Source organism: Lepidochelys olivacea (genome assembly GCF_965140295.1).
Source record: "Lepidochelys olivacea isolate rLepOli2 genome assembly, chromosome: 7".
Classification (NCBI taxonomy): domain Eukaryota; kingdom Metazoa; phylum Chordata; order Testudines; family Cheloniidae; genus Lepidochelys; species Lepidochelys olivacea.
This window is the reverse complement of record NC_140417.1, coordinates 72,921,055-72,947,893: the sequence shown is the minus strand read 5'-3', so window position 1 is coordinate 72,947,893 and position 26,839 is coordinate 72,921,055. Positions and strand designations below refer to the sequence as shown.

Sequence of the window (26,839 nt, the reverse complement as noted above, 5' to 3'; positions counted from 1 at the left end):
CTGTCTGGCATCCCAAGCTTCCCAACCCCTTGGTGTTGAGCAGGGGGGAGGGATATCTGACAGACCCAGACCAGTGGGATACAGGAGTCTGGTAGAAGGCAAATATACTGGCCACTGGATGAATAGCTTTCTGTTCCCTGAGTGACCAGAGCAGGGGCTGCCCTAGAGGAGTCAAGAACCTGCTAGAACCAATTAAGACAGACAAGCTAATTGAGACACCTGGAGCCAATTAAGAACTTACTAGAATCAATTATGCCAGGCAGGCTAATCAGGACACCTGGTTTAAAAAGGACCTCCCATCAGTTAGTGGCAGGGGTGCGCAAGGAGCAGGGAGTGAGAAGGCGTGCTGCTGGAGGAGTGAAGAGTTCAAGCGTGACCAGGCTTCAGGAGGAAGATCCTGCAGTGAGGATAAAGAAGGTGCTGGGGGAAGACCATGGGGAAGTAGCCCAGGGAGTTGTAGCTGTCGTGCAGCTGATACAGGAGACATTGTAGACAGCTGCTATCCACAGGGCCCTGGGCTGGAACCCGGTGTAGAGGATGGGCCCGGGTTCCCCCCACCCCCACAACTCCTGATCGGACACAGGACGAGTTGACCTGGTCTGTGAGAAGCACCAGAAGGGAAGGTCTAATTTGGAAAGGGATCTGGCCTGTCCCCGACCCACTAGGTGGGACACAGAGGCTGCAGGGATTGTTCTCTGTTTCCCCCATGCTGGCCAGTGATGCGGTTAGCTGAGTAAATGGCAGGTTTGAGCCTCTAGCAGAAGTGGCCAGACTGAGGGCTGCCATGAACCTCTGAGGCAAGCATATCCGCCAAAAAAAAAACAAAAAACGCAGGACCCACCAAGGCAGAGGAGGAACTTTGTCACATAGCCATAATACTGTTGTGCAAATGGGAAATTAAAGAGAGGGTAGCTGTGTTTAATCTCTTCTCTGTAATGCTCATTTACCAAACAAAATGCACTACATTTGATGGTATTTCTTCTAACAGTATAAATGTAAGAATGGCCAGTAGTATTATATGTTTCAAAATCTGCAGTGCTTTACAGAGGGCTAGATCTGCCCTCCAAAAAAAAAAAAAATGCCAACTCCACAAAGGGAAAAAGAAACTCCATTTTAAATTACAGAATAGATGGACAAGTGAGTGAGATAAGGATTCACCTTCCTTGACTTGTTCTCACTGTGGCCTCCTTAATTACAAAGAGATGTTGTCTAATAATAATAATAATAATAATTAATATTGTAGTTTGGGCTTCTTGCTCCTTTTCTGAGCATGATCAACAAGCATTTTTGTATGCAGTGTTGTTGTAGCCATCTTGGTCCCAGGATATTAGCGACTAGGTGGGTGAGGTAATATTACCTAATCCACAATGCATTACTGTGTCAACCAGGCAGCTGTCAGTTTCCCCTATTTTGTGGAGGGCAGCGAGTATAGGATCCACTAATTTTGTTTGGAATTGAATACATCATGATCTCTCTAGTAACTGATCTGCTGCTGTAAACTGACCTAGTCACCAGCCTTCACTTGGAATTTAGTCCTGGCAGGGTAGACTGCTGTAGGCTCAACTGAGGTAGAAATGTGGCAAACAGACCTTTCATCATGTGTGATGAGCATGACAGCAGGCTTCTAGATGACTGTTTGCAGCCATTTGGCTACTAATAATGTCAAACTAGCAGCAGATTAGGGGAATAGAAGTCCTGAGAAGATGAGCCATGTTAGTGGCCTCACATCTTAGATGTGTAACAGTCTTTTAAAAAAAAATATAGAAATCTAAAACAGAATGAAAGCCTTAACAGAAGGTCTAATGCAGAAAATAAAGTCCTGTTGCTCAGCTTAGATCTCTTGTTCCTAAGGGTATGTCTACACTATGAAATTAGGTCGATTTTATAGAAGTCGATTTTTAGAAACCAATTTTATACAGTTGATTGTGTATGTCCACACTAAGCGCATAAGGTCTGCAGAGTGCGTCCTCACTACCGTGGCTAGCATCGACTTACAGAGGGGTGCACTGTGGGTAGCTATCCCACAGTTCCCGCAGTGTCCGCTGCCCATTGGAATTCTGGGTTAAGTTCCCAATGCCTGGTGGGGCAAAAACATTGTCGCAGGTGGTTTTGGGTAAATGTCGTCAGGCCCCCCTCCCTTCCTCCGTGAAAGCAATGGCAGACAATCGTTTCACACCTTTTTTCCTTGGTTACCTATGCAGACGCCATACCACAGCAAGCACGGAGCCCGCTCAGCTCACCGTCACCGTACATCTCCTGGGTGCTGCTGGCAGACGTGGTACTGCATTGCTTCCCAGCAGCAGCTCCTTCCCTTCGCAGCAGACAGTGCAGTAGGACTGATAGCCATCGTATGTCTCCTGGGTGCTCCTGGCAGACCTCGATGAGGTTGATCAGGGGTGCCTGGACAAACATCGCTATTCTATGTGCACCATATGGGAGCCAGAGACTCCAGGTCATTCTCTTCTTTAAGTTTCATCTCATGGAGATTCAGTCCTGCCTGCAATATCATGCACACTGGAGGCTTCTGCCTCAGGCTGCTCTCCCAGCCAGCAGCACTGCGTGGTCGCACCTACCCCAGCCTACCCTTGCTCCCATGGCTCATGAAGCCTGGACAGTAGTAAGCGGGAGACATTTATGGCGGGGTGGGAGGTTAAGGCAAATAGCCTGACATCTGATTTTGAGCACCCAGACACCAGGGCGATTAGAAGAGCACAGCAAGGTGCATTGCATATCAGAGAGGCTTTGAAAACCAGTTTCATGACTGGCCAGGCTTCGGTGTGACAGTTGTGTGTGTTTCTCCTTGATGCAAACCCGCCCCCTTTGTTGATTTTAATTCCCTGTAAGCCAACCACCCTCCCCCCTTTGAAATAAAGTAACTATTGTTTTGAAACCATGCATTCTTTCTTTATTAATTTAAAAAAGAGAGATAATGGACAAAGTAGCCCGGGTGGGGTGGGAGAGGAAGGAAGGACAAGGCCACATTGCTTATTGTAGCCACACTAAAAATCAAACTGTTTGAATGACAGCCTTCTATTGCTTGGGCCATCCTCTGCAGTAGAGTAGCTGGGTGCTCGGAGCCTCCCCCTCCGCATTCTTGGGTGTCTGGGTGAGGAGGCTATGGAACATGGGGAGGAGGGTAGGCAGTTATACAGTCGATGCAGCGGGGGTCTGTGCTCTTGTTGGCTTTCCTGAAGCTCCAACAGATGCTTCATGTCCGTTTGCTCCCCCATTAGCCTCAGCATCGCGTCCTGCCTCCACTCTTTGCGCTCACTTAATTCTTTCCTGGCCTCTGCCACTGAATGCCTCCATGCATCAAGCTGTGCCCTGTCAGTGTGGGAGGACTGCATGAGCTCGGAAAACATGTCATCGCAAGTGCGTTTTTTTCACTTTCTAATCTGTGATAACCTGAGGAACAGAGATGATACGGGGAGCATAGAAACATTCTACGCTCTACCATTCTGAGGGGACTGCATGGTCATCTGTGCTGCTGAGTGCTGGTGAGTTCGCCACGCTGACCAAACAGGAAATGAAATTCAAAAGTTTCTGGGGCTTTTCCTGCGTACCTGGCTAGTGCATCAGAGTTCAAAGTGCTGTCCAGAGCTGTCACAATGGAGCACTCTGGGATAACTCCTGGAGGCCAATACCATCAATTTGTGTCTGAACTACCCCAAATTCGACCCAGCAAGGTCAATTTTAGCGCTACTCCCCTTGTTGGGGAGCACAGAAGTCGATTTTAAGAGCCCTTCAGGTCGGCAGAACAGGGTTGGTTGCGTGGACACAGTCATTTTTAAATCGGCCTAACGTGGCTAAATTCGACCTAACCCCATAGTGTAGACCAGGTCTTATTATTTAAAAAAGAGAAGTTCTCCCTGCCCCTCCAAAACCCACCATGATTGGTGTCTAGTCTTAATTCTGACATTCACTTTTGAACTTTCCTTACCACGGTGTTCACAGTTCTCGCCAATATAACCAGGGCAGCATTTCCAGTGCAAAGAGTTTAAAACCTTCTGCTTCACACGATATACTGGCTTCAAAGTTGCCCTATACCTGGAAAATGAAAAACATGACACTAGGGACCTGATCCTCAACTGGTATAAATCTCCACCAGCTGAGAATATGGTCCTATATTGTACTAGATGGCTAGTACAAAAAATTAAGAAATCAAATAACAACAACATGCATCCATGCTGCTCAACAGAGCATTCTGACAGTAGTGAGAGTGCTCTTTTCCACCTCCATGAACTGTGATTTGATTTTCATATTTTTTTTTTTAAGTAAACCCCTCGCCACAGGCCTCTTGCAAAAAAGAAGTATCATTGTGATAGTTATAAAGGAGTCCAGTGTTAGCAACTGAATGTTAGTTTCCGTAGTGTCTTGCAAATGTAAAGCCAGTCACACTCAGAGGTGGAGATTACCATTTGTTAATTCGCAGAGCTCCAACAACTTGTTCCACTCTGTACAGTAGAACCTCAGAGTTAGGAATAGGGTGACCAGACAGCAAGTGTGAAGAATCGGGACAGGAGGTGGGGGAGAATAGGAGCCTATATAAGAAAAAGACCCAAAAATTGGGACTGTCCCATAAAATAGGGACATCTGGTCACCCTAGTTAGGAACACCTCAGGAATGAAGGTTGTTCATAACTCTCAAATGTTTGTAACTGTGAACAAAACATTATGGCTGTTCTTTCAAAAGTTTACAACTGAACATTGATTTAATACAGCTTTGAAACTTTACTATGCAGAAGAAAAATGCTGCTTTCCCTTAATTTTTTTTAGTAGTTTACATTTAACACAATACTGTATTTGCCTTTCTTCCTCCCCCCCCCCCCCCCATCTCTGCTACTGCCTGATTGTGTACTACAAATGAGGTGTGTGGTTGACTGGTCAGTTTGTAACTCTGGTGTTTGTAACTCTGAAGTTCTACTGTAATTGCTTCCACAAGTGTTGGAGTTGGACTAAATTCCAGAAGTGTTGTGGTCTCCTATATGGTGGCCTTAACGGGACCCACAACTGCAGTTTTTGTTATTGGTGTATCTATCAGAAACACCACTGAAGGGTTATACGTTCAGGTCCAAATTTCACTCAAAATCAAAATGCCAACTGGAATATCTTGTGACTTTTAAAAACAAATCATAATAGAAACTAATTTAAACAGACGTTCTACTGCCGTTTGCAGCACAACGCTAGTACCAGAGAAAATTTAAAACTGGCTTGAAACAGGCTATAAACAAACACAAAATTGGACAGTCTACTTTCATTGTTCAGAGCAATGGACAAATTAATGCATGAATAACTTACAAATAAGATTTTTTTTAAAATGTAATAAATTAATAACATGGGTGAGAATGTGTGGGTGGATATTAAGTGTATTATTTTTAACCAGAAAGTCTCTCTTTCAGCCAGTGTTTCCCCAAACACTGTCAAATGTACCAGTATTGGTACCTCAAGCTCTTGCCACTGTTCCTTGCACAGACATCATCTTCTCAGGAAATAGTACCCAATGCAATCTTAGGATCTAAACCTGCAGACACTTACACTGTGCTTAATTTTATGCATTGTGAGTAGTCTTATTGAAGACAATGGAGACATATTGCATAGAAATACGCATGTGTAAGAGTTTGCCATTAAGGATCAGGGTCTTAATGATCTCTGACTTCAGCCTTTCTTATCTGTGACTTCAGCCTTTCTTTGAATGTGTTTAAGCACAGATCAGTTCAGAATGCCTCAGTTCAGTTAGTGACTCCCTTAGTAGAGGACTCTTCCCTCAATTAATGATGCCTAAGCTATATTCAGATTACACACAAGCACATATGATTTAGGAGTACAAGTCCCAACTGGGTTTGAATGGGACTTGTGCTTCTACGGGTATGTCTTCTCTGCAAAACAAAGTACATTCTTAACCTGTGTTAGCTAACACAAGTTGAAATAGTAGTGAACACAAGGCAACTTGGCTTTTAATTTCAGTTAACAGCTTGTGTGAAAGCCTATAGAGGAGCCTGCGGTTGAATTCGAGCTGCTAGCCTGAGTTAAATGCTGAGTTGCCAAGTCTTCACTGTTACTTTAACACACATTGGCAAACCCAAGTTAAGAACACACTTTCTTTTGCAGTGAATACGTACGTTAAGTCACTTAAGAACTTTTGAAAATCTCACCCTGAATACGTAAAAGAAGAAGGTTTAGCTGCCTCCACTGGTTTTACTGAAGCCAACAAAGAAGCAGATAATGGGAACATTAAAAAAATATTCCTTGGGTTCTCTAATTTTGAGGTATATAAAAAGGCAGGATGTTGGGGCTGCTTGTTTTATTTTACTGTAACACATTCTCCTAACCCATCACGTTGACCCTTTCACCCTTCTCTTTGATCCTTCCACTGGCTTCCAACCCTTTGCTATCACATCAAACAAACTGCTTTTTTCATTTTCAAGACCCTTCATGGTCAAACTATCAACTGTTGATGCTCACTGCCAGTTGGCCTATGATGCAAGCCCCCACTGCCAACTTTTTCAATTTTCAAACAAACACCTTCATGCTTTCTCCTGTGCAGCCCCTCATGCTTGGGAGGCACTCTCTGTAAACACTGGCAAAGCTACCTCATTGCCCTCCATTCAAACCCCTCCTCAAAACTCTCATTTCTGTGACTAGTACAAAAAACTTGACAATGAGGAGGCTTCTGGTGTGCAGAGACTGGCCAATATTGCCTCACTGTTTACTTGAGCTCTGCCATCTGTCTATACCCAACTGTTGCCTCTTGGCTGATACTTGTAAGTTCCTTGGGACAGGCCCATCTCTTTGTTTTGTGTTTGTACAGTGCCTAACACAGCATGGTCCTGGACACTACCATAATACAAATAATAATACCACTAAGGATACTTACATGATTTTCTGGCAGTCTGGGTCTCCATTTGAACAAGGCTGCTGTGATTTAATCACATATTTCTCTTTCTTGCAGGCAGCTGTGTATGTCACCAGCTGGGACTTCATGAAGGAACACCAATGCCTGGGAGAGGAAAGCACAGAGAAGGAACTTGAAAGGAAAGATTTCAAAAATCCCTGTTGATAACAGCAATGCAAAGGAAGTGTGCCATTCAGAGGGGCCTCCTTTTCAAGCTGAAAGATGACAAGGACCGGCTCTAGTCATCAGCAGAACAAGCAGGTGCTTGGGGCGGCACATTTCTAGGGGCGACATTCCGGCGCCGGCCCTGCCACCCCTAGAAATGTGTCCCCGCCGCCCCAGCTCTGCCTCTGCCTGCTCGCCTGAGCGCCCCGCAGCCGCCGCTCTGCTTCTCCCCCCTCCCTCCCAGGCTTGCTGCGCACGAAACAGCTGTTTGGCGCGGCAAGCCTGAGGCTGGAGGGAGGAGAAGCCGGGCGGTGGCGCACGCTGGGGAGGGAGCGGATGTGAGCTGGGGTGGGGAGCGGTTCCTCTACCCCCTCCCCTCCGCTTGCTCCCCTGAATGCGCTGCCTCTCCCTCGCCTGAGAGAGAGGGAGGGGGAAGAAGCGGAGCAGGCGGAGCGGAGGTGAGCTACGGTGAGGGGGAGCCGCAGGAAGCAGTGGGGGAAATGCTGCACGCCTGGGGGAGGGACAAAAAAAAAAAGCTGCTTGGCCAAAATTTTTTTTGCTTGGGGCCGCAAAAATCCTAGAGCCGGCCCTGCCAGGGAAAATGGAAATTTCTGCCAAAGCTTTTCTTTGTACTTAATTTGCTTTGGTCTGGGTTGGTAATGTGTATTAGTGTTCAATACAAAGAAGGAGTCTCTGAATTTTGGGACATTATCATGACCTTGAGCCATGTTTCCAACCCTCTCAATTTTGGTTTCAGTTTGCAGGCTCAAAGCTTTACCTGCAAGTATTTTATTGGCTGACTGAGGTCATTTAGACCTCAAATAACTTGACTGGCATGTTGAATCAGGTCGTTAGGCATCTAAATGGTATCAATTTTGGATATACAAGGGGAGACTGCTTCTGAAAATCTAAGGCCCTAGATAACTATAAACTCCACTAATAGACTGTTCCTAGACCATTATTTTGTTTAATGTTTGTCTTGTTTGATATTAATTACAGCAGCCTTGAAAAAATCCTCTCACCAAGGGAAAATCATCTTAGAAAAGTGAGTACAGTATCATTTATTTTTTCAGTCTCATGGTCATTCTAAGGGTGGGCAAGTAGATTATGTTTCTGGACATCTACATTCTTATGATAATTTTACACAGCATGTCTCTATTTCCAAGGCTTTATAATCCACCCTGGACAGTTGCTCTGAACTGAAAATTTCATAGGTGAGGCCAATAACTAAATGTAACAACAAAAATGGAGGGGGCAGGGAAAAGGTCAAAGCAGGAAGGAAGAGGAATCAGTTTACACATGAACTTGAATAAGAAATTGAACTAACATCATCATCCTGGGAAAATCGCTTGTAATTAGTGTTAAAATGGAAGCATGTTCAACATCCTAGTTCAGATAGCATTTATGCAAGAAGGTTCAGCAATTATTCAAATGGTAAGGGAACCAAGCCACAACACCACCAATTCAGTAATGAACAGAAATGGCACCATGTCAGTTTAGCGCTTGTAAAAAGGAGCAAAAGAGATAAGTGGGTCCCAAATGGCAAGGAAACTGGGCTCCCTGCCTAGCATTCTAACTGTAATAATTTCCAGAGGAAGAGTCTATTGAACCAGCCGTAACATTTTACAGACCATATATCTATAGACAGTCTAGTGCCTTTTGTTTAATTAACACAGGTCTCCATCAATGTGGCTATTTCACATATCCAATGCCAGTTTTTCACCAAAAATAACACAAGAATATTACATGAAGTGTTAACTCCACAAGAACTGACTCACAAAGGCTAGGCTCTCTAAGCGTCCATTAACCAAACAGGCTGGAAAGTTGAGGAACTAAGAAGCTACTGTCTCAACAACCTAATGAACAGTGTCCCCCTAGGGAAGTATTTAAATCTGACTTTTCAATCTAAGATACAGTGTTTTGCAGATGCATTGTGGTACTCTGTCTCATGAAACTCGGCATTTATGACACAGGAATCACTTGGCGAAATTCTGTGGGCCTGTGTTACCCAGGAGTTCTACATGATCCCAATGGTCCCATCTGGTCTTAAGATCTATGAAGTAACCTGTCTCCCAGTGGGCAGGTTACTTGAATTCTGCCTTTTGAACCATAAGAGTTGCAAATGAAACTTGACATGCTCAGGGGCAGAACTGTAACAATTCCTTTGAAACAGAGCCTCATCCATTGTTATTCACAGCATCACCTTCTGGAGATTAAGGTTGTTAGAAGATCAGTTTCAAACAGATTTGTGGTTTTCATCATTTCCTAGTGGATGAGTATTCCCATCAGAAAAAAACACCTCTACAAGTGACATTAATTAGCAATCTTGGGCCAAGTACCAAATGAGCCATGGAGCCTGAATTACCCTGTACTTTTAGAAGTGACTACTGTCATGCTGTCTGGAGTGACTCATAAGCAAGAATACCAACCTCAGGACAGACTGTTAAGAAGCAGGGCACAAACTCTAAACTGATTGTGAGTTGTATACTTAGATTTCACCAATCAAGTAACAAGTGTAAACTGCTAAGCCACTATACAGCCTCAACATGGATTCACGGACAGTCTCCTGGGCATTCCAATCTTCCTTGCCACCTAGGCAAGCTTGACTCTGTGAAAGATGGTCACTTTACACCAAAGATCACAAAATATTCAGGTTACTTTCAGTCCCAAAGGACCAATAACTTACCCAGGTCAATTTGCACTCTAGAACTCACACCAAAGACAACACTTGTAGCTAATCCTATAGTAAACTAAGGATTAGCTCTGAAAAAGAAATAAGAGTATTTACCAGGTTAAAGCAGGTAACATACATACAAATGAGTTACAATATTCGGTTCCAAAAAATAACAGAAACTTCTATAATAAGCAAACTTTGTGTCCTTTAGGGCTAACCCAAGCTAAACTGTTAGAGACTCCTCACCCCTCAGAGTCCAGGCAGCAAAGGAATCATAATTTCTCTTTTAACAAGCCTTTTTATTCCCTTCCCCCAGAATTCAAACCGATGGGATAAGTGCCTCTGCACTTAACCTCTTCATGGGTGGATGGAGGGGAGCAATCAACAAAGTCTTTGTTCTACAATGGCCCACTTGGATTCAATAGTCTTTCCTGATGAGCAGGAGATAACACCTTCTGTAGGAATCCCCCATTTTGCATTAGGTGAAGTTTTTTTTTTTTCCTTTTTGGTGAGTTACATAGGCCATGTCTGCACTACAGAGTTTGTTGACAAAAGTTATGCCACTTTAATTAAAGCACTTTAATTAACATGCTGTTGCATGTCCACACTATGCTCCTTGTGTCGGCAGCGCACATGCACACTAGCAGCTCTTGCATTGACAAAGAGAGCAGTGCACTGTGGGTAGATACCTCACTGTGCAACTGGCTGCAGGGTGCTTTGGGAAGGGTTTTGTATGCCTCATGGGGCAGGTACAGCATCACATGATGCAGGTTTCTCAATCCCTTTGTTCCATGGGCATCCTACTAGATTGCCAGCTGCTTTTCTATTGAAGTATGGGGGAGGAGAGAGGTGGAGAGTGTGTGTGTGGAGAGTGAGAAACAAAGTGTATGTTGGGAAGTGTGTGAGAGACTGTGTGGGGAGAGTGTGTATATGTGAGAGAGACAGTGTGTGTTGGGGAAGTGTGTGGTGTGTGTTGGGGGACAGTGTGTTGGCATGCTGTCTCTCTAAGTTCAGACAGCAGCCTGAGCATCCAATCCTGCGGGAGGGGGGCAACAATCCCCCCAACCCCTGGCTCTGCACAGCAGAGCAGTCTCTCCCCTCCCTGCCCCTGCAGCAGCAGCTTGCTCTGCCTGCCTGCCGATTCCATATTAATGGTTCTATGATTCTGAGTTCTCCCATAGCTGCTCAGCTGCCAGGAGCAGCATCCTCAGCAGCTCTGTGAGCATTCCAGGCTGAGGAATGTCAAATCTTCCTGGAGCTTTGAAAGGGGAGGGGTGCATGGCTGCAGGGCAATTGAGTTCAAAACAGTGAGCAGAGTGGTCACAGTGGGTACTGTGGAATATTGAAGGAGGCCAGTTATGGTGACATAGCAAACAGCAACGTCTCCACTGACGCTTTGTCACTTTAACTTTGCTGCAAAAAGCTTTATGCCTCTCATCGAGGCAGTTTTATTTTTTCAGCAAAACACCAGAGTTTTGCCACCAAAAGTAGCTTTGTAGTGTGTGCACCTCCACTATTTTGTCAGCAAAAAATGCCTTTTGCCGACAAAACCGTGTAGTGTAGACAAGACCATAGTTTCAGAACAAACATTTTACAGCTATAGAGCAATTTTTTAAAAGGGCTCCAGAGGTGATCCCAGCAATTACAGGCCAGTAAGCCTGACTTCAGTACCAGGCAAACTGGTTGAAACTATAGTAAAGAACAAAATTGTCAAGACACATAGATGAACGTAATTTGTTGGGGAAGAGTCAACATGGTTTTTTTAAAGGGAAATCATGCCTCACCAATCTACTAGAATTCTTTGAGGAGGTCAACAAGCATGTGGACAAGGGGGATCCAGTGGATACAGTGCACTTAGATTTTCGAAAGCCTTTGACAAGGTCCCTCACCAAAGGCTCTTAAGCAAAGTAAGCTGTCATGGGATAAGAGGGAAAGTCCTCTCATGGATCAGTAACTGATTAAAAGATAGGAAACAAAGGGTAGAAATAAATGGTCAGTTTTCAGAATGGAGAGAGGTAAATAATGGTGTCCCCCAGGGGTCTGTACTGGGACCAGTCCTATTCAATATATTCATAAATGATCTGGAAAAGAGTGAGGTGGCAAAATTTGCAGATGATACAAAACTACTCAAGAAGTTAAGTCCCAAGCAGACTGCAAAGAGCTACAACAGGATCTCACAAAACTGGGTGGGCAACAAAATGGCAGATGAAATTCAATGCTGATAAATGCAAAGGTAATGCACATTGGAAAACATAATCCCAACTATACATTTAAAATGATGGGGTCTAAATTAGCTGTTACCACTCAAGAAAGAGATCGTGGAATCATTATAGGTAGTTCGCTGAAAACATCCACACAATGTGCAACAGCAGTCAAAAAAGCGAACAGAATGTTGGGAATCATTAAGAAGGGGATCGAAAATAAGACAGAAAATATCATATTTTGTCTATATAAATCCATGGTACACCCACATCTTGAATACTGTATGCAGATGTGGTCGCCCCATCTCAAAAAAGATATATTGGTATTGGAAAAGGTTCAGAAAAGGGCAACAAAAATTATTAGGGGTGTGGAATGGCTTCCATATGAGGAGCAATTAATAAGAGTGGGACTTTTCAGCTTGTAAAAGAAACAACTAAGGGGGGATAGGATGAGGTCTATAAAATCATGACTGGTGAGAAGAAAGTAAATAAGGAAGTGTTATGTACTCCTCATAACACAAGAACTAGGGATCACCAAATGAAATTAGTAGGCAGCAGGTTTAAAACAAACAACAGGAAGTATTTTTTCACACAGCGCACAGTGAACCTGCAGAAATCCTTGCCAGAGGATGTTGTGAAGGCCAAGACTATAACAGGGTTCAAAAAAGAACTAGATAAGTTCATGGAGGATAGGTCCATCAATGGCTATTATCCAGGATGGGCAGGGATGATGTCTCTAGCCTCTGTTTGCCAGAAGCTGGGAATGGGCGACGGGATGGATCACTCGATGATTACCTGTTCTGTTCATTCCCTCTGGGGCAGCTGGCATTGGCCACTGTTGGAAGACAGGATACTGGGCTAGATGAACCTTTGGTCTGACCCAGTATGGCCGAACAGACAAAGGGAGCAGGTCTGCCCTTTTCATAGAGTCACATTTTTGATCTTAATCTGCAGTTTAACCCTGTTTTACAATCTTCTGGGATTTGGTGTTTAATTTATCTTGCGGCATCTGATATGCCACAAAGTAGCACTGTTCACTGCCATATTATATGCCTGTCAAGGTTCCTTCCCCACTCTGAACTCTAGGGTACAGATGTGGGGACCTGCATGAAAACCCCCAAGCTTACTTTTACCAGCTTAGATTAAAACTTCCCCAAGGTACAAACTATTTTACCTTTTGCCCTTGGACTTTATTGCTGCCACCACCAAGTGTCTAACAAATATATAACAGGGAAAGAGCCCACTTGGAAATGTCTTTCCCCCCAAACCCCTCCCCAAACCCTACACCCCCTTTCCTGGGGAAGGCTTGATAAAATCCTCACCAATTTGCATTGGTGAACACAGACCCAAACCCTTGGATCTTAAGAACAATGAAAAAAGCAATCGGGTTCTTAAAAGAAGAATTTTAATTGAAGAAAAAGTAAAAGGATCACCTCTGTAAAATCAGGATGGTAAATACCTTACAGGGTAATCAGACTCAAAGCACAGAGAATCCCTCTAGGCAAAACCTTAAGTTACAAAAAGACACAAAAACAGGAATATACATTCCATTCAGCACAGCTTATTTTATCAGCCATTTAAACAAAACAGAATCTAACGCATATCTAACTAGATTACTTACTAAGTTCTAAGACTCCATTCCTTTTCTGTTCCCGGCAAAAGCATCACACAGACAGAGAACCTTTGTTTCTCCTCCCCTCCAGCTTTGAAAGTATCTTGTTTCCTCATTGGTCATTTTGGTCAGGTGCCAGCAAGGTTATCCTAGGTTCACCTTACAGGTGAAAGGGTTTTTCCTCTGGCCAGGAGGGATTTTAAAGGTGTTTACCCTTCCCTTTATATTTATGACAATGCCTGATCCTGCAAACAGTTTTAATAGAGTAATAGAATCCAAGGCCTGAAGGGGCCATTGTGATCATGTAGTCTGACCTCCAGTATAACACAGGTCATAGAACTTCCCCAAAATAATTCCTAGAACAGATATAATATCCAATCTTGATTTAAAAATTGTCCATGATGGAGAATCCACCATGACCCTAGTAAATTGTTCCAATGGTTAATTACTCTCTCAGTTAAAAATAAAAGGAGTACTTGTGGCACCTTAGAGACTAACCAATTTATTAGAGCATAAGCTTTCGTGAGCTACAGCTCACTTCATCAGATGCATATCGTGGAAACTGCAGCAGACTTTATATATACACAGAGAATATGAAACAATACCTCCTCCCACCCCACTGTCCTGCTGGTAATAGCTTATCTAAAGTGATCATCAGGTGGGCCATTTCCAGCACAAAACCAGGTTTTCTCACCCTCCACCCCCCCACACAAATTCACTCTCCTGCTGGTGATAGCCCATCCAAAGTGACAACTCTTTACACAATGTGCATGACAATCAAGTTGGGCTATTTCCTGCACAAATCCAGGTTTTCTCACATCCCCCCACCCCCATACACACACAAACTCACTCTTGAGTTTTATGTTATATCATGTTATACCTTTGTCTGAAGAACCCGTTACAAATATTTGTTCTCCATATAGGTACTTAGGCTGTAATCAAGTCATTCCTTACCATTGTCTCTGTTAAGCTAAATAGATTGAGCTCTTTGAGTGTATCTCTATAAGGCATTTTTTCTAATCCTTTAATCAATGTTGTGGCTCTTTTCTGAGCTCTCTCCAATTTATCAACATTATTCTTGAACTGTGGACACTAGAAATGGACACTGTATTCCAGCAGCAGTCGCAACAGTACCAAATACAGAGAACAGAAGTAATACAGCCTCTCTACTCCTACTTGAGGTTCCACTGTTCATGCATCCAAGGATCACATTAGCCTTTTTGGCCACAGCATTGCAGTGGGAGCTCATGTTCTGCTGACTATCCACTAGGACCCCCAAATCTTTTTCAGAGTCATTGCTTTCCAGGATAGAGTCCCCCACTGTGTAAGTATGATCAACCTTTTTGTTCCTAGGTATATACATTTACGTTTAGCCGTATTAAAACATATTGTTTGCTTGCACCCAACTAACCAAGCTATCCAGATCACTCTGTAGCAGTGATTTGTCCCCTTCATTATTTACCACTCCCCCAATTTTTTGTGTCATCTGCAAACGTTATCGGTGATGATTTTGTTCTCTTCAGATCATTAATAATTTGTTTTAAATTAGTAAAAATTAGCATAGGGCAGGAACTGATCCCTTCGGGACCCATCTAGAAACATACCTGTTTGATAATGATTCCTCATTTACAATTACTTTTTGAGACCAGGTTTTAATCCATTTAATGTGTGCCATGTTAATTTTATATCATTCTAGTTTGTTAATCAAAATGTCATGCAATACCAAGTCAAATGCCTTACAGAAGTCTAACTGTATTACATCAACACTATTACTTTTATCAACCAAACTTTTAATGTAATAAAAAAATCGAGTTAGTTTGAGAGGATCTATTTTCCATAAACCCATGTTGATTAGCTTTAATTACATTAGCTTCCTTTAATTCTTTGTTAATCGAGTCCCATATTAGGTGCTCCATTATCTTGCCCAGGATTGATATCAGACTGATAGGTCTATAATTACTCACATCAGTCCGTTGACCTTTTTAAAATATTGGCACAACATTAGCTTTCTTCCCATCTTCTGGAACTTCCCTGGTGTTCCAGTACTTATTGAAAGTCAACATTAATGGTTCAGCAAGCTCCTCACCCAGCTTTTTAAAAACTTTTGGATGCAAGTTATCCAGACCCGCTGATTTTAAAATGTCTGACTTTAGGAGCTGCTGTTTAACATCCTCCTGAGATACTAGTGGAATGATATGACTACATTATCTGTCTTTTTCCCATATACAGAACAGAAAAATTTATTGAATATTTCTGCATTAGGTACTGATAATTCTACCATTACCAATGCCATTGTTAGGATTCTTTTTGTTCCTAATATATTTTTAAAAAGTTGTTCTTGTTGTCCTTAACTCTGCTGGCTGGAGTTTTCTCCTTGTGTCCCTTTGCTTCCCTTATCAATTTTCTATAATTCTAAGCTTCTGATTTATATTTATTACTATCAACTTCCCCTTTGTTCCATCTGTTATATATTATTATTTTATTTTTTATAGCTGCCTTTACTTCCCCTCTAAACTTGGTCAGTTTTTTAACCAATATGGCCTTTCTTGATGATGGGATTGCAGCTTTTAAGGCATCTAGTAAATAGTTCTTAAACAATTCTCAGTTATCACTCACATTTTTCAAATTAAATTCTTCCTCCTAGCTGATCTTGCTCATAATTGTTTTCAGCTTTGTGAAATTGGCCCTTTTAATGCACCAAGTATATATATCACTGGTCCTGACTTTATTCTGTTCAAACTTTATAAATGTGATCAAGTCATGATCACTTGTATCTAAGTTACCATTATTTTTTAGTTTTGTGATGAGTTCTTCTTTATATGTTAAGACAAGGACTAATAGAGAATTCCCGTGTTAGATGCAACATTTCGCTCATGTGAGTAAGAGTGTTTAGGATAGAGCCATGTAACTATGGCACTATAGCTTATCTTAAGCCCGGAAAGGTGCTACTGTTCCCTTCATACAAAGTGGTGTTTTGATATAAAACTACTTTCCCATAAGAAACCAGCTAGTTACTAAAAACAAAAATAAAATAAAGCCCTGTACAATGCGGTAAATGTCAGATGTGTTGTTTGGAAAGGTCAGGAGACTCTTACACTCCATTATTTCAATGGGGCTTGCATTAAATGAGTACATTGTTTGTCTAGGGAATAAGGCTATGTCTGATAAAGAACAGCAGAACTAAAAAGAAGTATATTTTTTAATGGGAACACAGGAACTAAAGCTTTGATTAGTGTCATACATGGGAAAAGTTTGCCTCAGAGACTCAACTGCAGAAACAATGGGGAACCATGTCAAGCACTAAAGCAAAGACTGACGTCACCTGCCAGGAGAGCAGCTTAGCAATTAGTAGGAGGGAAGGAAGCCAGCACAGGAGTGGAAATGGTATGGGGAACACAGCTGAATGAAAAAGATTTTGACTTCACTGTTAGGAAGGTTCACCAAACCACACTCTTTGGGTTTGTCAGGGTATGCAGAGTATTTTTTGTTCCCTGAGTTTGACACTCTTAGAAAGAAATGTGATTGCTTTTGAGACTTCCGCTATCCCTGACGCTAAACAAAATTCTTTTCTTGGAAATCAACATATTCCAGTGGCCCCTGGAATTTGAGGAATCCTGCAGTACTCTGAAAGCTGAGTGGAGATTCAGGGTATGTCTACATAGCAAAAAAAAAAAAACCCACGGCTGGCCCGTGCCAGCTGACTTGGGCTCGCGGGGATTGGGCTGCGGGGCTGTTTCACAGTATTGCCAACCTCAACCGTTCAAAAATCATGAGACTCAAAAAAAAAAAAAAAAAAAAAACATGATTGGTCTAACAATCACGAGGTTCTTATAAAAGAAATTATGATTTTTGTATTCGACCTTCTGATTTTTGATCTCCCCCTGTCTATTCCCTGTGTATGTGTGATTAACACAGTACTGTTTACTCTTGTGTATTTATGGAAAGGAAGAGGATTTTGGCTCCTGCAGGAGCTCTCTCAATAATGCAAAGAGCTCTTATTTTTATGCAGTTGTGGAGCAGGGCCTGCAGGTATCGCCAGTATCTCTTGCCCTCCCAGACCATGGCAGTCACTTGTTCCCATCGCTGCCAAAGTTTGTGCAGCTCCATGCAGGACATTTTTCACCAATGTGAAAAAGTCACTAGTCTCCACTAAATGGTCCCCTGCCACTGTTTGGGGCAGAGGGGAAGACAACCACATGAGGAACATTAAAGATTTGCTCGCTGATGAGGAACGTCACGCATGGAGCTGCACAAAACTTTACTTCCCCCCAAAAGTCAATGAATGCCCCATATTTTTTGTGGCCCAGCTATTTCCTCATATCCTGCTTATGGAGGGCTTATCCTCCTGCAGGAAGCCCTCACTCAGGATTGGGGGATGCACAGGAAGATGATGGAATCTTAACTCTACCTTACTCCTGGTCAGAAGCAGCAGCAGTGGGAAATGAGAAGGAGGTGCTGGTGGAAGCTGAGCCATTTGGGCAGCACTGCTCCAAGCACCTGATGAGAGGCAATACACAATCATGGCAGAGGAGGTGTATTGAAGTGGCTCCCCAAAACAATGTGCATCCCATGGCAGTGGGAAGAGGCGGGTCCTGGGGCTGACAAAGATTTTTAACTAAAATTAAGCCTCACTCATCTTGGTAAAAAATCCTGACATTTGAGTGTTCTATCGCAAGATCATGAGTGAGGCTTAATTTTAGTTAAAAATTTCATCTCTCATGATCAGTTCATGAGAGTTGGCATGTCTGGTTTCATTGCTGTGTAGATTCAGCTGGAGCCCATGCTCTAGAGCCCTGTGTGGTGGGAGGGAGACTTAGAGGACCTAGGACTTGTCTACAGCTTCACCTCTGTAGCACTTCAGAGAAGATACTACGTTTTCCAACAAGAGGGCTTCTCTTGTCAGCCCTGAGAGACAGTAGCAAGGTCAATGGGAGAATTCTCCTGTCAACCTAGCGCTCTCGGTCAGTTTAACTGCATCACTCAGGGTGTGGACTTTCAGATCCCTAAGTGACACAAGCTATACTGATACACTTTGAAAGTGTAGACCATTCCATAGAAATGTCTGCTTTTCACTGGACTACACCATAGGCCAAATCCTGAAGTCTTTATCCTGTCCTTACTCACTGAAGGCCAGATTCTCAGCTGGCATCAATCAGGGTAGTTCAGCTGAAGTCAACAGAGCGACGCCAATTTACTCCAGCTGAGGATCATCATTTGGCTCAAATAGCTTTGACTGATAAAGGATGATATAAAAACTGAAAGAGGCTTGAAATCAGTGGGAACTGGGCACCTAAATACCTTTGAGGATTTGGACCTTACTGCTGAAATCAGAGCTGAAAGCCTGGGCTGGGTCCTGTGTGCTTTGCAAGTCAGAACTGGGAGAGGCTTTCCCGCTCAGAGACTCACTACATTCTTCTGAGCTAACAATGCAACTTTGCTCAACTGCCAACTCTAACGAGTATTGGATCCATTCTGTGTGAAGTCTGCCAGGTTCAGGCAGGGATGTGCAATCATGTGGAAACCTGCATTTAAAATAGGACTCTTTTGCTCTAGTGCTTTTGTTCTTTCCCAGTGAAAACAATCCACACTCCATGAGTCATCATCATCTGTGCTGATTTGTTTACCCCTCCCAGATACTGCTCCAAAACAAGAAGTTCCTTATGAGTTGTTAATCTAAAACAATGCATGCACGGGGTGGCGCGAGGGGAGTAACTGACTGCACATATATTTATTCAGAAGTGTCCAAATTCAGTAGGTATTCCAGTTATCAGCCTGAAATCCTCATAAACAGATCACAAAACAGACCTGGTAAGCAGACAGTTCCAAATCACCTGCGCTGCAGACTCTGCAGTGGTCCTCTATGAGCTATTAGACCAGCACAGAAGAGCCAGAGCTCAGTGCACTACTGCCTTGACTCCTGCTGGTTGCTCCCCTCCTTCAGCAAGGCCAAAACCACCCCCTTGGGATCAACCAGTTGGGAGGGGGAAATCTACTGGTTGGGGGTGGCAGGGCACCAGGTATCAGCAGTCACCGGGGAAGTCATATCTGGGTGGATGGCATCCGGATCTCCTCTGTCTGTCAGGGCTCAGCTCCCTACCAGGAGATAACTGAACAGCTGGTGTGCCTAACTCCTTCAAGCCCAAGAACTGCTCTGTTTCTATTGGGGGCCAACAGTACTAGAGGGTGGAGAGGGGACGGTTCCTGTATCACCTAAGCAGTTTCATACTCCAGCATGGCAATGTCCTTTAGGAAGACTGGCTTGGAAAGGAGAAGAGACTGAGGGTAAGGGAAGAAGATGTGTGTGTATGTGTGTGTCTGTATGTCTCAGTATTCAGGGCATTTTGACGGTTGGGAACATTGGTTCCCATGTGTCCTGAGAGGCTGTAGTCGGGTAGTCCTCTGAAAGATAGGCCAGCCCCAGCAAAGAATCAGGTCCAGCACTCCAGGATGTAGTCGGTGGTTGTCAATCCTTGTGCTTCAGAGCTGGTACCACTGACTGAAGCAATGTATCCTGTAATCAAGGTGGGCCATTTCCAGCACAAAAAAACCACTATCAGAGGCTCGTTCACCTGCACATCCACCAATGTGATATATGCCATCATGTGCCAGCAATGCCCCTCTGCCATTTACATTGGTCAAACTGGACAGTCTCTACGTAAAAGAATAAATGGACACAAATCAGATGTCAAGAATTATAACATTCATAAACCAGTCGGAGAACACTTCAATCTGTCTGGTCACGCAATCACAGACATGAAGGTCGCTATCTTAAAACAAAAAAACTTCAAATCCAGACTCCAGCGAGAAACTGCTGAATTGGAATTCATTTGCAAATTGGATACTATTAATTTAGGCTTAAATAGAGACTGGGAGTGGCTAAGTCATTATGCAAGGTAGCCTACTTCCCCTTGTTTTTTCCTAACCCCCCCCCCCCCCCCCGGACGTTCTGGTTAAACTTGGATTTAAACTTGGAGAGTGGTCAGTTTGGATGAGCTATTGCCAGCAGGAGAGTGAGTTTGTGTGTGTATGGGGGTGGGGGGGTGAGAAAACCTGGATTTGTGCTGGAAATGGCCCACCTTGATTATCATGCACATTGTAGGGAGAGTGGTCACTTTGGATGAACTATTACCAGCAGGATAGTGAGTTTGTGTGTGTGTTTTTTGGAGGGGGGTGAGGGGGTGAGAGAACCTGGATTTGTGCAGGAAATGGCCCACCTTGATTATCATGCACATTGTGTAGAGAGTTGTCACTTTGGATGCGCTATTACCAGCAGGAGAGTGAGTTTGTGTGTGTATGGGGGTGGGGGGGGGGTGAGAGAACCTGGATTTGTGCTGGAAATGGCCCAACTTGATGATCACTTTAGATAAGCTATTACCAGCAGGACAGTGGGGTGGGAGGAGGTATTGTTTTATGATCTCTGTATGTATATAAAGTCTGCTGCAGTTTCCACGGTATGCATCCGATGAAGTGAGCTGTAGCTCACGAAAGCTCATGCTCAAATAAATTGGTTAGTCTCTAAGGTGCCACAAGTACTCCTTTTCTTTTTGCGAATACAGACTAAAAAACGGCTGTTACTCTGAAACCTATTTTTTTGCACACTTCACCCTCCAGCTTAGAGGTTTTCAGCAATCCTGATCTCTTAGGATCTGTACGTGAAGGCTCACCTGACATGGGGGAGCAATTGCATCTTTTATGGACAGATTTGGACAGGGATCAGTCCTTGTGACCATGAGAGTGCACCTTACTTTAATAGAAGCCCTGGAAGAAGAGTCCTTGAGCTTAGCAGCTAAAGACTTTGTAAGTTCATACTTGCAGGGGTGCTGCTTGTCTGTTGGGGCCAATGTACAGGGAGGTCTCCCTGGCACACATAAGAGTGCGGTCTCATAGCCTTGTCCATAAGGTGTTTCCTTAATCAAAGCTCACAAGCTTTGCATGTTTGCAATGGAAATGAGCGACAGATGCCTCACTTTGCAGAAATATGCAACTCACCCAAGCAGTAGAGACAACATTGGTGATCATTGCTCTCGGAGAAGGAGCAAGGGCAAAAGACACAGTTCTTGAACCCTGGGACTCTGGGCATAGGCCTAGACTATGGGGAGAGAGTTCCAGTAGGGGGAAAAAAACAAGCTATATGGACTATACTATAAAACTCTAACTATATTAATATACAACTATAAAATTATTTACAATACTACTTACAGGCTACCAAAAGAGAGAAGCTGGAGAAATCTGTTGACTCAGTGATTTCAATTGAAGCCATGCAGTGGTAAGAAGGAACTGGTGGGGCGTTGGCCTGCACTGCCTCTGATGCCCTTGGTCTGGAGCACGAGGAGAACTACTGCCCATGTGTGACCAGCGAATGCTGCCTGTTCAAATTTTCGGACTCAGACACATGGCTCACACCCACATGTGGAATATACCTAGGGAAGACCAGCACTGGAAGAACTACAAACTACATGAGGATTTTATCTCTGATTAGTTACTATGAGTTAGCTAACATGAGTTCAGACCGTGTTTTTTTTCTACTGGAGAGACACAATTTGGTTATGTCTTCATGACCAAAAAAGGTAGTTTTTTTTATAGCATTAGCAATCCTGCAGTGCAATCCTAGTGCAGACAGCACAGGCCGTTTTTACTGCAGTATAGCTAGGCAAAGACACCACTCTATACCACGCCCATGTTTGACCTTGTCCAGCTACACTGCAGTAAAAACTATAGACTTCTCTCCACCAGAACTTTACTGTACAGCAGTGAATGTACATTTGTTATGACACTGTAAAAACACATTTTCTTATGGCAGTGAAAACATAGCCTTACACACCCAGGCAACATGTAGGCCCCAATCCTGCAATGCTGCTGAGTTCAGTGAGATTACTTGCATGTGTAAAATTACCAAAGCATAAGTGATTGCAGGATTGGGGGGTCTTAGACTCATTACCACAGAGTCTGATATCCTTTCTCAAGAAAAATTCCCATTTAAGTCAGTGAGAGTTTTGCCTGAACAAAGCCTGCAGAACTGAACTCTGAATTGCCTTTTCCATTCATTTTATTACCCCTCTGTGTGCACAGGTTTTAGCTGAGTTGCCCATTCACACCTGTTTCTTAATGATTATAGTCTCACCAGAGTCCATTTCTTTAATTATTTTGCAAATTCCAGTGTTCTCTACCTGAGCAGAATAGGGAATTTGTCAGACTCTTAACATTTTTCTTTTCCCACAAGAGCACAAAAGAAGGCAGCCGCATAATTGTTGCCACTGTCGGTGTTCATGTGAAAAATAGGGGTTTGCTTTCTGCCTGGATCTCCACCGACTTAAATGGAGTTACTCCTGGTTTACACCAGTGTGAAAGGGGAATCAAACCTAATACCAAAAAAAAAAAAAAATCATGTAGTATTCTGTCTTTGGTCTCTGTGCAAAACCCACATTGACATGAATTAGATATCTGTGAGCAGAATACAGGTAGAATATTGCATTAAATTAATCCAAGCAAGGAGAAATCATGTCAGTTTATGTAACCCATATTTTTTTCATCTCCCAGCATTGCAGAAAGTAGAGTGCTGTGAATGTCTAAAGATGATGCACAGTGTCTTAGTGGGAACAGGGCTTGCCATGATAAACACTGATTTTTCTTATAAGCAGTAATTAGCATGCAAATACCGTGTGCTCTTTTACCATATTAATTAATCTTCCTGCCCTTTGGGCATGTAACTGAAAGGTTAGCAGAAGGACAGAATGCTCATTGAAGGAGGTAAGTAATGATGTATGAATCATGATGTTAGTGACTATGTCCTATGGAATGTCTTAACCACTAATCTGTAGTTAGAGCTGTTTGTGAACCAGCCCCATTTGAAAGGTTTGGCCAATTGAATAATTGAATTTAGAAGCTTTACTGTAAACAGGGTTCAGGAGAGAAGGCAAATTAGGCTACATTTTATTTTGAGAAGAACACGTCTTTTATTGCAACAGTGTTCTACATGAGATTTTTCTCTTTTCACAAAGTGTCCACAATCATCATTTCCCAATTCACATTATCCTCACTGCGAAGCAAGTGATCCAGCCACTTCAAAGGCTAAATAATTTGGATTTTATCTTTAGAAGTAATGGTACAAATTCATCTCTGGAGTAACGCCACTGCTTGAGTCTCAGGGCTTGTCTGTATTTCACAACAGCAATCGGTGGCTGGCAATCAGCGTAGCTGCACGGATGCTGAAGTGCAGATGAGGGCAAGCTGGGGTTTGCATTGATCGAGCAATCAAGGCTCTCTAGCACACCTCATGCACACTGAAGCTTGCCTGTGTCTGCATTTTGGAGTGAGCACCAGTGCAGCTACACTGATTGTTAGAGCCCTACCAAATTCATGGTCCATTCTGGTCAATTTCACAGTCGTAGGATTTTAAAAGTTGTAAATTTCATTATTTCAGCTATTTAAATCTGAAATTTCAGTGTGGTGTTATTGCAGGAGTCCTACCCTGAAAAGGAGTTTGTGGGGCTTGCAAGGTTATTGGAGGGGGGGCTGTGGTATTGCTACCCTTACTTCTGTGCTGCTGCTGGCAGCAGCGCTGCCTTCAGAGCTGGGCACCTGGAGAGCAGCAACTGCTGGCCAGGATCCCAGCTCTGAAGGCAGAGCCGCTGCCAGCAGCAGTGTAGGAGTAAGGATGGCATAGTATAGTATTACCACCCTTACTTCTGCACTGCTACCTGCAGAGCTGAGCCCTCAGCCAGCAGCCACCACTCTCCGAGCACCCAGCTCTGAAGGCAGCAGTACAGAAGTAAGGATGACATGGTATGGTGTTTAGAGTAGCAGCCATGTTAGTCCGTATTCGCAAAAAGAAAAGGAGTACTTGTGGCACCTTAGAGACTAACCGATTTATTTGAGCATGAGCTTTTGTGAGCTACAGCTCACTTCATTGGATGGTTTGCCTCCCATGCCTTGTGGTAGGCATTCCGCAGCTCCTTCACATTAACCCTGCACTGCAGTGTGTCCTGGTCGTGGCCCCTTTCTGTCATGCATCGTGAAATCTGTCCATAGGTATCATAACTCCTACGGCTGGAGCGCAGCTGGGACTGGACAGCTTCCTCTCCCCAAATGCTGATGAGGTCCAGCAGCTCGGCATTGCTCCAAGCAGGGGATCGCCAGGTGCATGGGCCACCTGGAAAGATGCGCTGAGACCACTGCACGCGTCACTGAGCAAACAGGAAGGGGACTTTCAAAATTCCAAAGGAATCTACGGGGTGGGGCTACTGTTGGTCACCTGAGGGCAGGGCAGTGGAGATCAAACCGATGACCAGAGAGGCGAGAACAGGCATTGTGGGACACCTCCCGGAGGCCAATCGCAGCGCTGTCATCAATCACTCTCTACACTGACACCACAGCGCTGTACGCCTCTTGTCGGGGTGGTTTTTTTTACAGTGCTACAACTGCACAGTTTCTGCTCACTCAGTGGCTTGGCACTGTGTACACCTCGGGAGTTACAGCCACAGAAAGCTGCTTTACTGTGCAGAAACTTGCCAGTGTAGACAGGGCCTAAGCTATTGCTAAGCAGACAGTGGCTGCTCCATTTGTTTGCGCAATCACTGCACTGCCAGCATCTGAGCACTTGAGCATCATATAATACCTAATTGTATTTCATCCAAGCTAATTTTATTTCAAGCAGATGTTGTCTATGTTCAGTGTGAACTCTCCACATATGAGAAGCTGGGAGTTTTCAATGATCAGCCAATTCCTTAAAAAGTCCCTGTTTTACTTTTATAGCAATAAACTAGTCAACATGAAACAGGGCTTGATTAAATTGATGGGTGTTTTCCTGTAAAAGAAGACAAGGCAAATAAACTATTGAGCTAGAGCATTGTTCTGACTTCCCCTTGAAAAAGAATGATGGGGATTTTGTTTTGTTTTTATCTCCATCTCCTTCCAACACTTTGGAGAGTCGCTGCACCCTTATTTTGTCACTCAAACAGAATTATCAGAATGTGGAGCTGCTGGCTTTTGACCTTCCCCACAGCAGACTTAGGAGCAGTGTTAAAGGAAGGATAGGGTGTGTGCTATTGTGAGATAATGACACACCTGGAGTGATTTTGGGAAGGCTTCATATAATCAAGAAAAACTTATATCTAGGCCCTGATGTGTGTTACTGTAATTATCAAATAATGGGGGGGGGGGAGGTTTTTTTTCCCAAGTTTTTGCTTTTGCTATATTTTAAGAATTGCTGTTTTTATTTTAGTGAACCCATTTTCACAATATAGAAAACTGCAACAGATTAAGATTCTCTGTGTGTGAGCTATAAGGCCAAACCATTCTCCTGTGCCTGGCTGAAGATTCGATAATTCCAGCACAGCAGCCAGATCTTACCTCTAATCGCACCAATTATAACTTCTATAGCTGGCTCATAGAACATTAACTTAAATGCTTGGTTTGTTTTTGAATCAAAATGAGAACAGATCACTCACTAAGACTAAATGGAATCTGAGTGGGCAGGTTTACTTCTCTGAGTTTTAGCCCCATGAAGACCAATGGAATTTAAGCTATAATTCTGCTCAATCGTTTGAACATTCAGGCATTGGATGTATAGGCTAATGATTTTAAACCATGACTGATCTGAGGAATAATCTCTTAGTAAGCATTGCATGGTAGCTCTACCCAGTGAAACTAGTCTGAAGCTACATGCTATGTGGATGTTCATTATAAAGGCACAGCATTTGCTCTTCAGCTGGATCTTTGAAAGTAAGAGAAGTTCTCGGCAAGGATCTAGAAATCCTACTAGGGCAAAGAAATCCACTTTTCTTTTCAAATGCTGCATCACAGTGTCCCTGGCCTTGTATAGATGTGGGGTGAAGAGCATAATAATAAGCACCCCTATTCCTCCTGCACTCCACTGCACATCACACAGCACAATCCTTTCTTGAGCTCTCCAAGGAATGATGCAACTCGGCACCATGCCCTGTATAGGTCTGTGACTATACGCTGCAATCTAGCTCTTTATTGGACACTGCTCCAAATTAGGCAAAGACTCTTCCAAGGTGGCTTGTTTGTTTAAGCTGAACTTTAATAGTCCAGTCCTGTAGTGGTTAATAATGTGAAAGCACTGCTATCCTATTTGCTAGATGTGTTGGCCTTTTCATTAGGCACTAATCTGAGACTGCCAATTGGCTACAAACAAGAGTAGCTAACATCTGGGTGCTGACATACCGCAACTTTAAAAGCCCCTCTTTGACTTTGGCTCCAATGCTGGGCTACTTCTGGAGCTTCCTTGTACCTCGTCACACCCTCAGGCTGCCCTCTAAGAGACCATCTCCAGAA

General features: G+C 43.5%; 1 protein-coding gene across 1 annotated transcript in view; it reads right to left on the bottom strand.

Moving 5' to 3' along the window:
* MMRN2 (multimerin 2) overlaps positions 1 to 26,839 on the bottom strand; it is a 45,941-nt gene that overhangs the window by 14,397 nt on the left and 4,705 nt on the right. Inside the window, exons 2-3 of the mRNA XM_084634820.1 lie at positions 6,874 to 6,996; positions 3,941 to 4,047 (exon numbers count right to left, since the gene is read on the bottom strand). Of these exons, the coding sequence (XP_084490946.1) occupies positions 3,941 to 4,047; positions 6,874 to 6,996 (230 nt within the window). The remainder of the gene's footprint in view (positions 1 to 3,940; positions 4,048 to 6,873; positions 6,997 to 26,839) is intronic.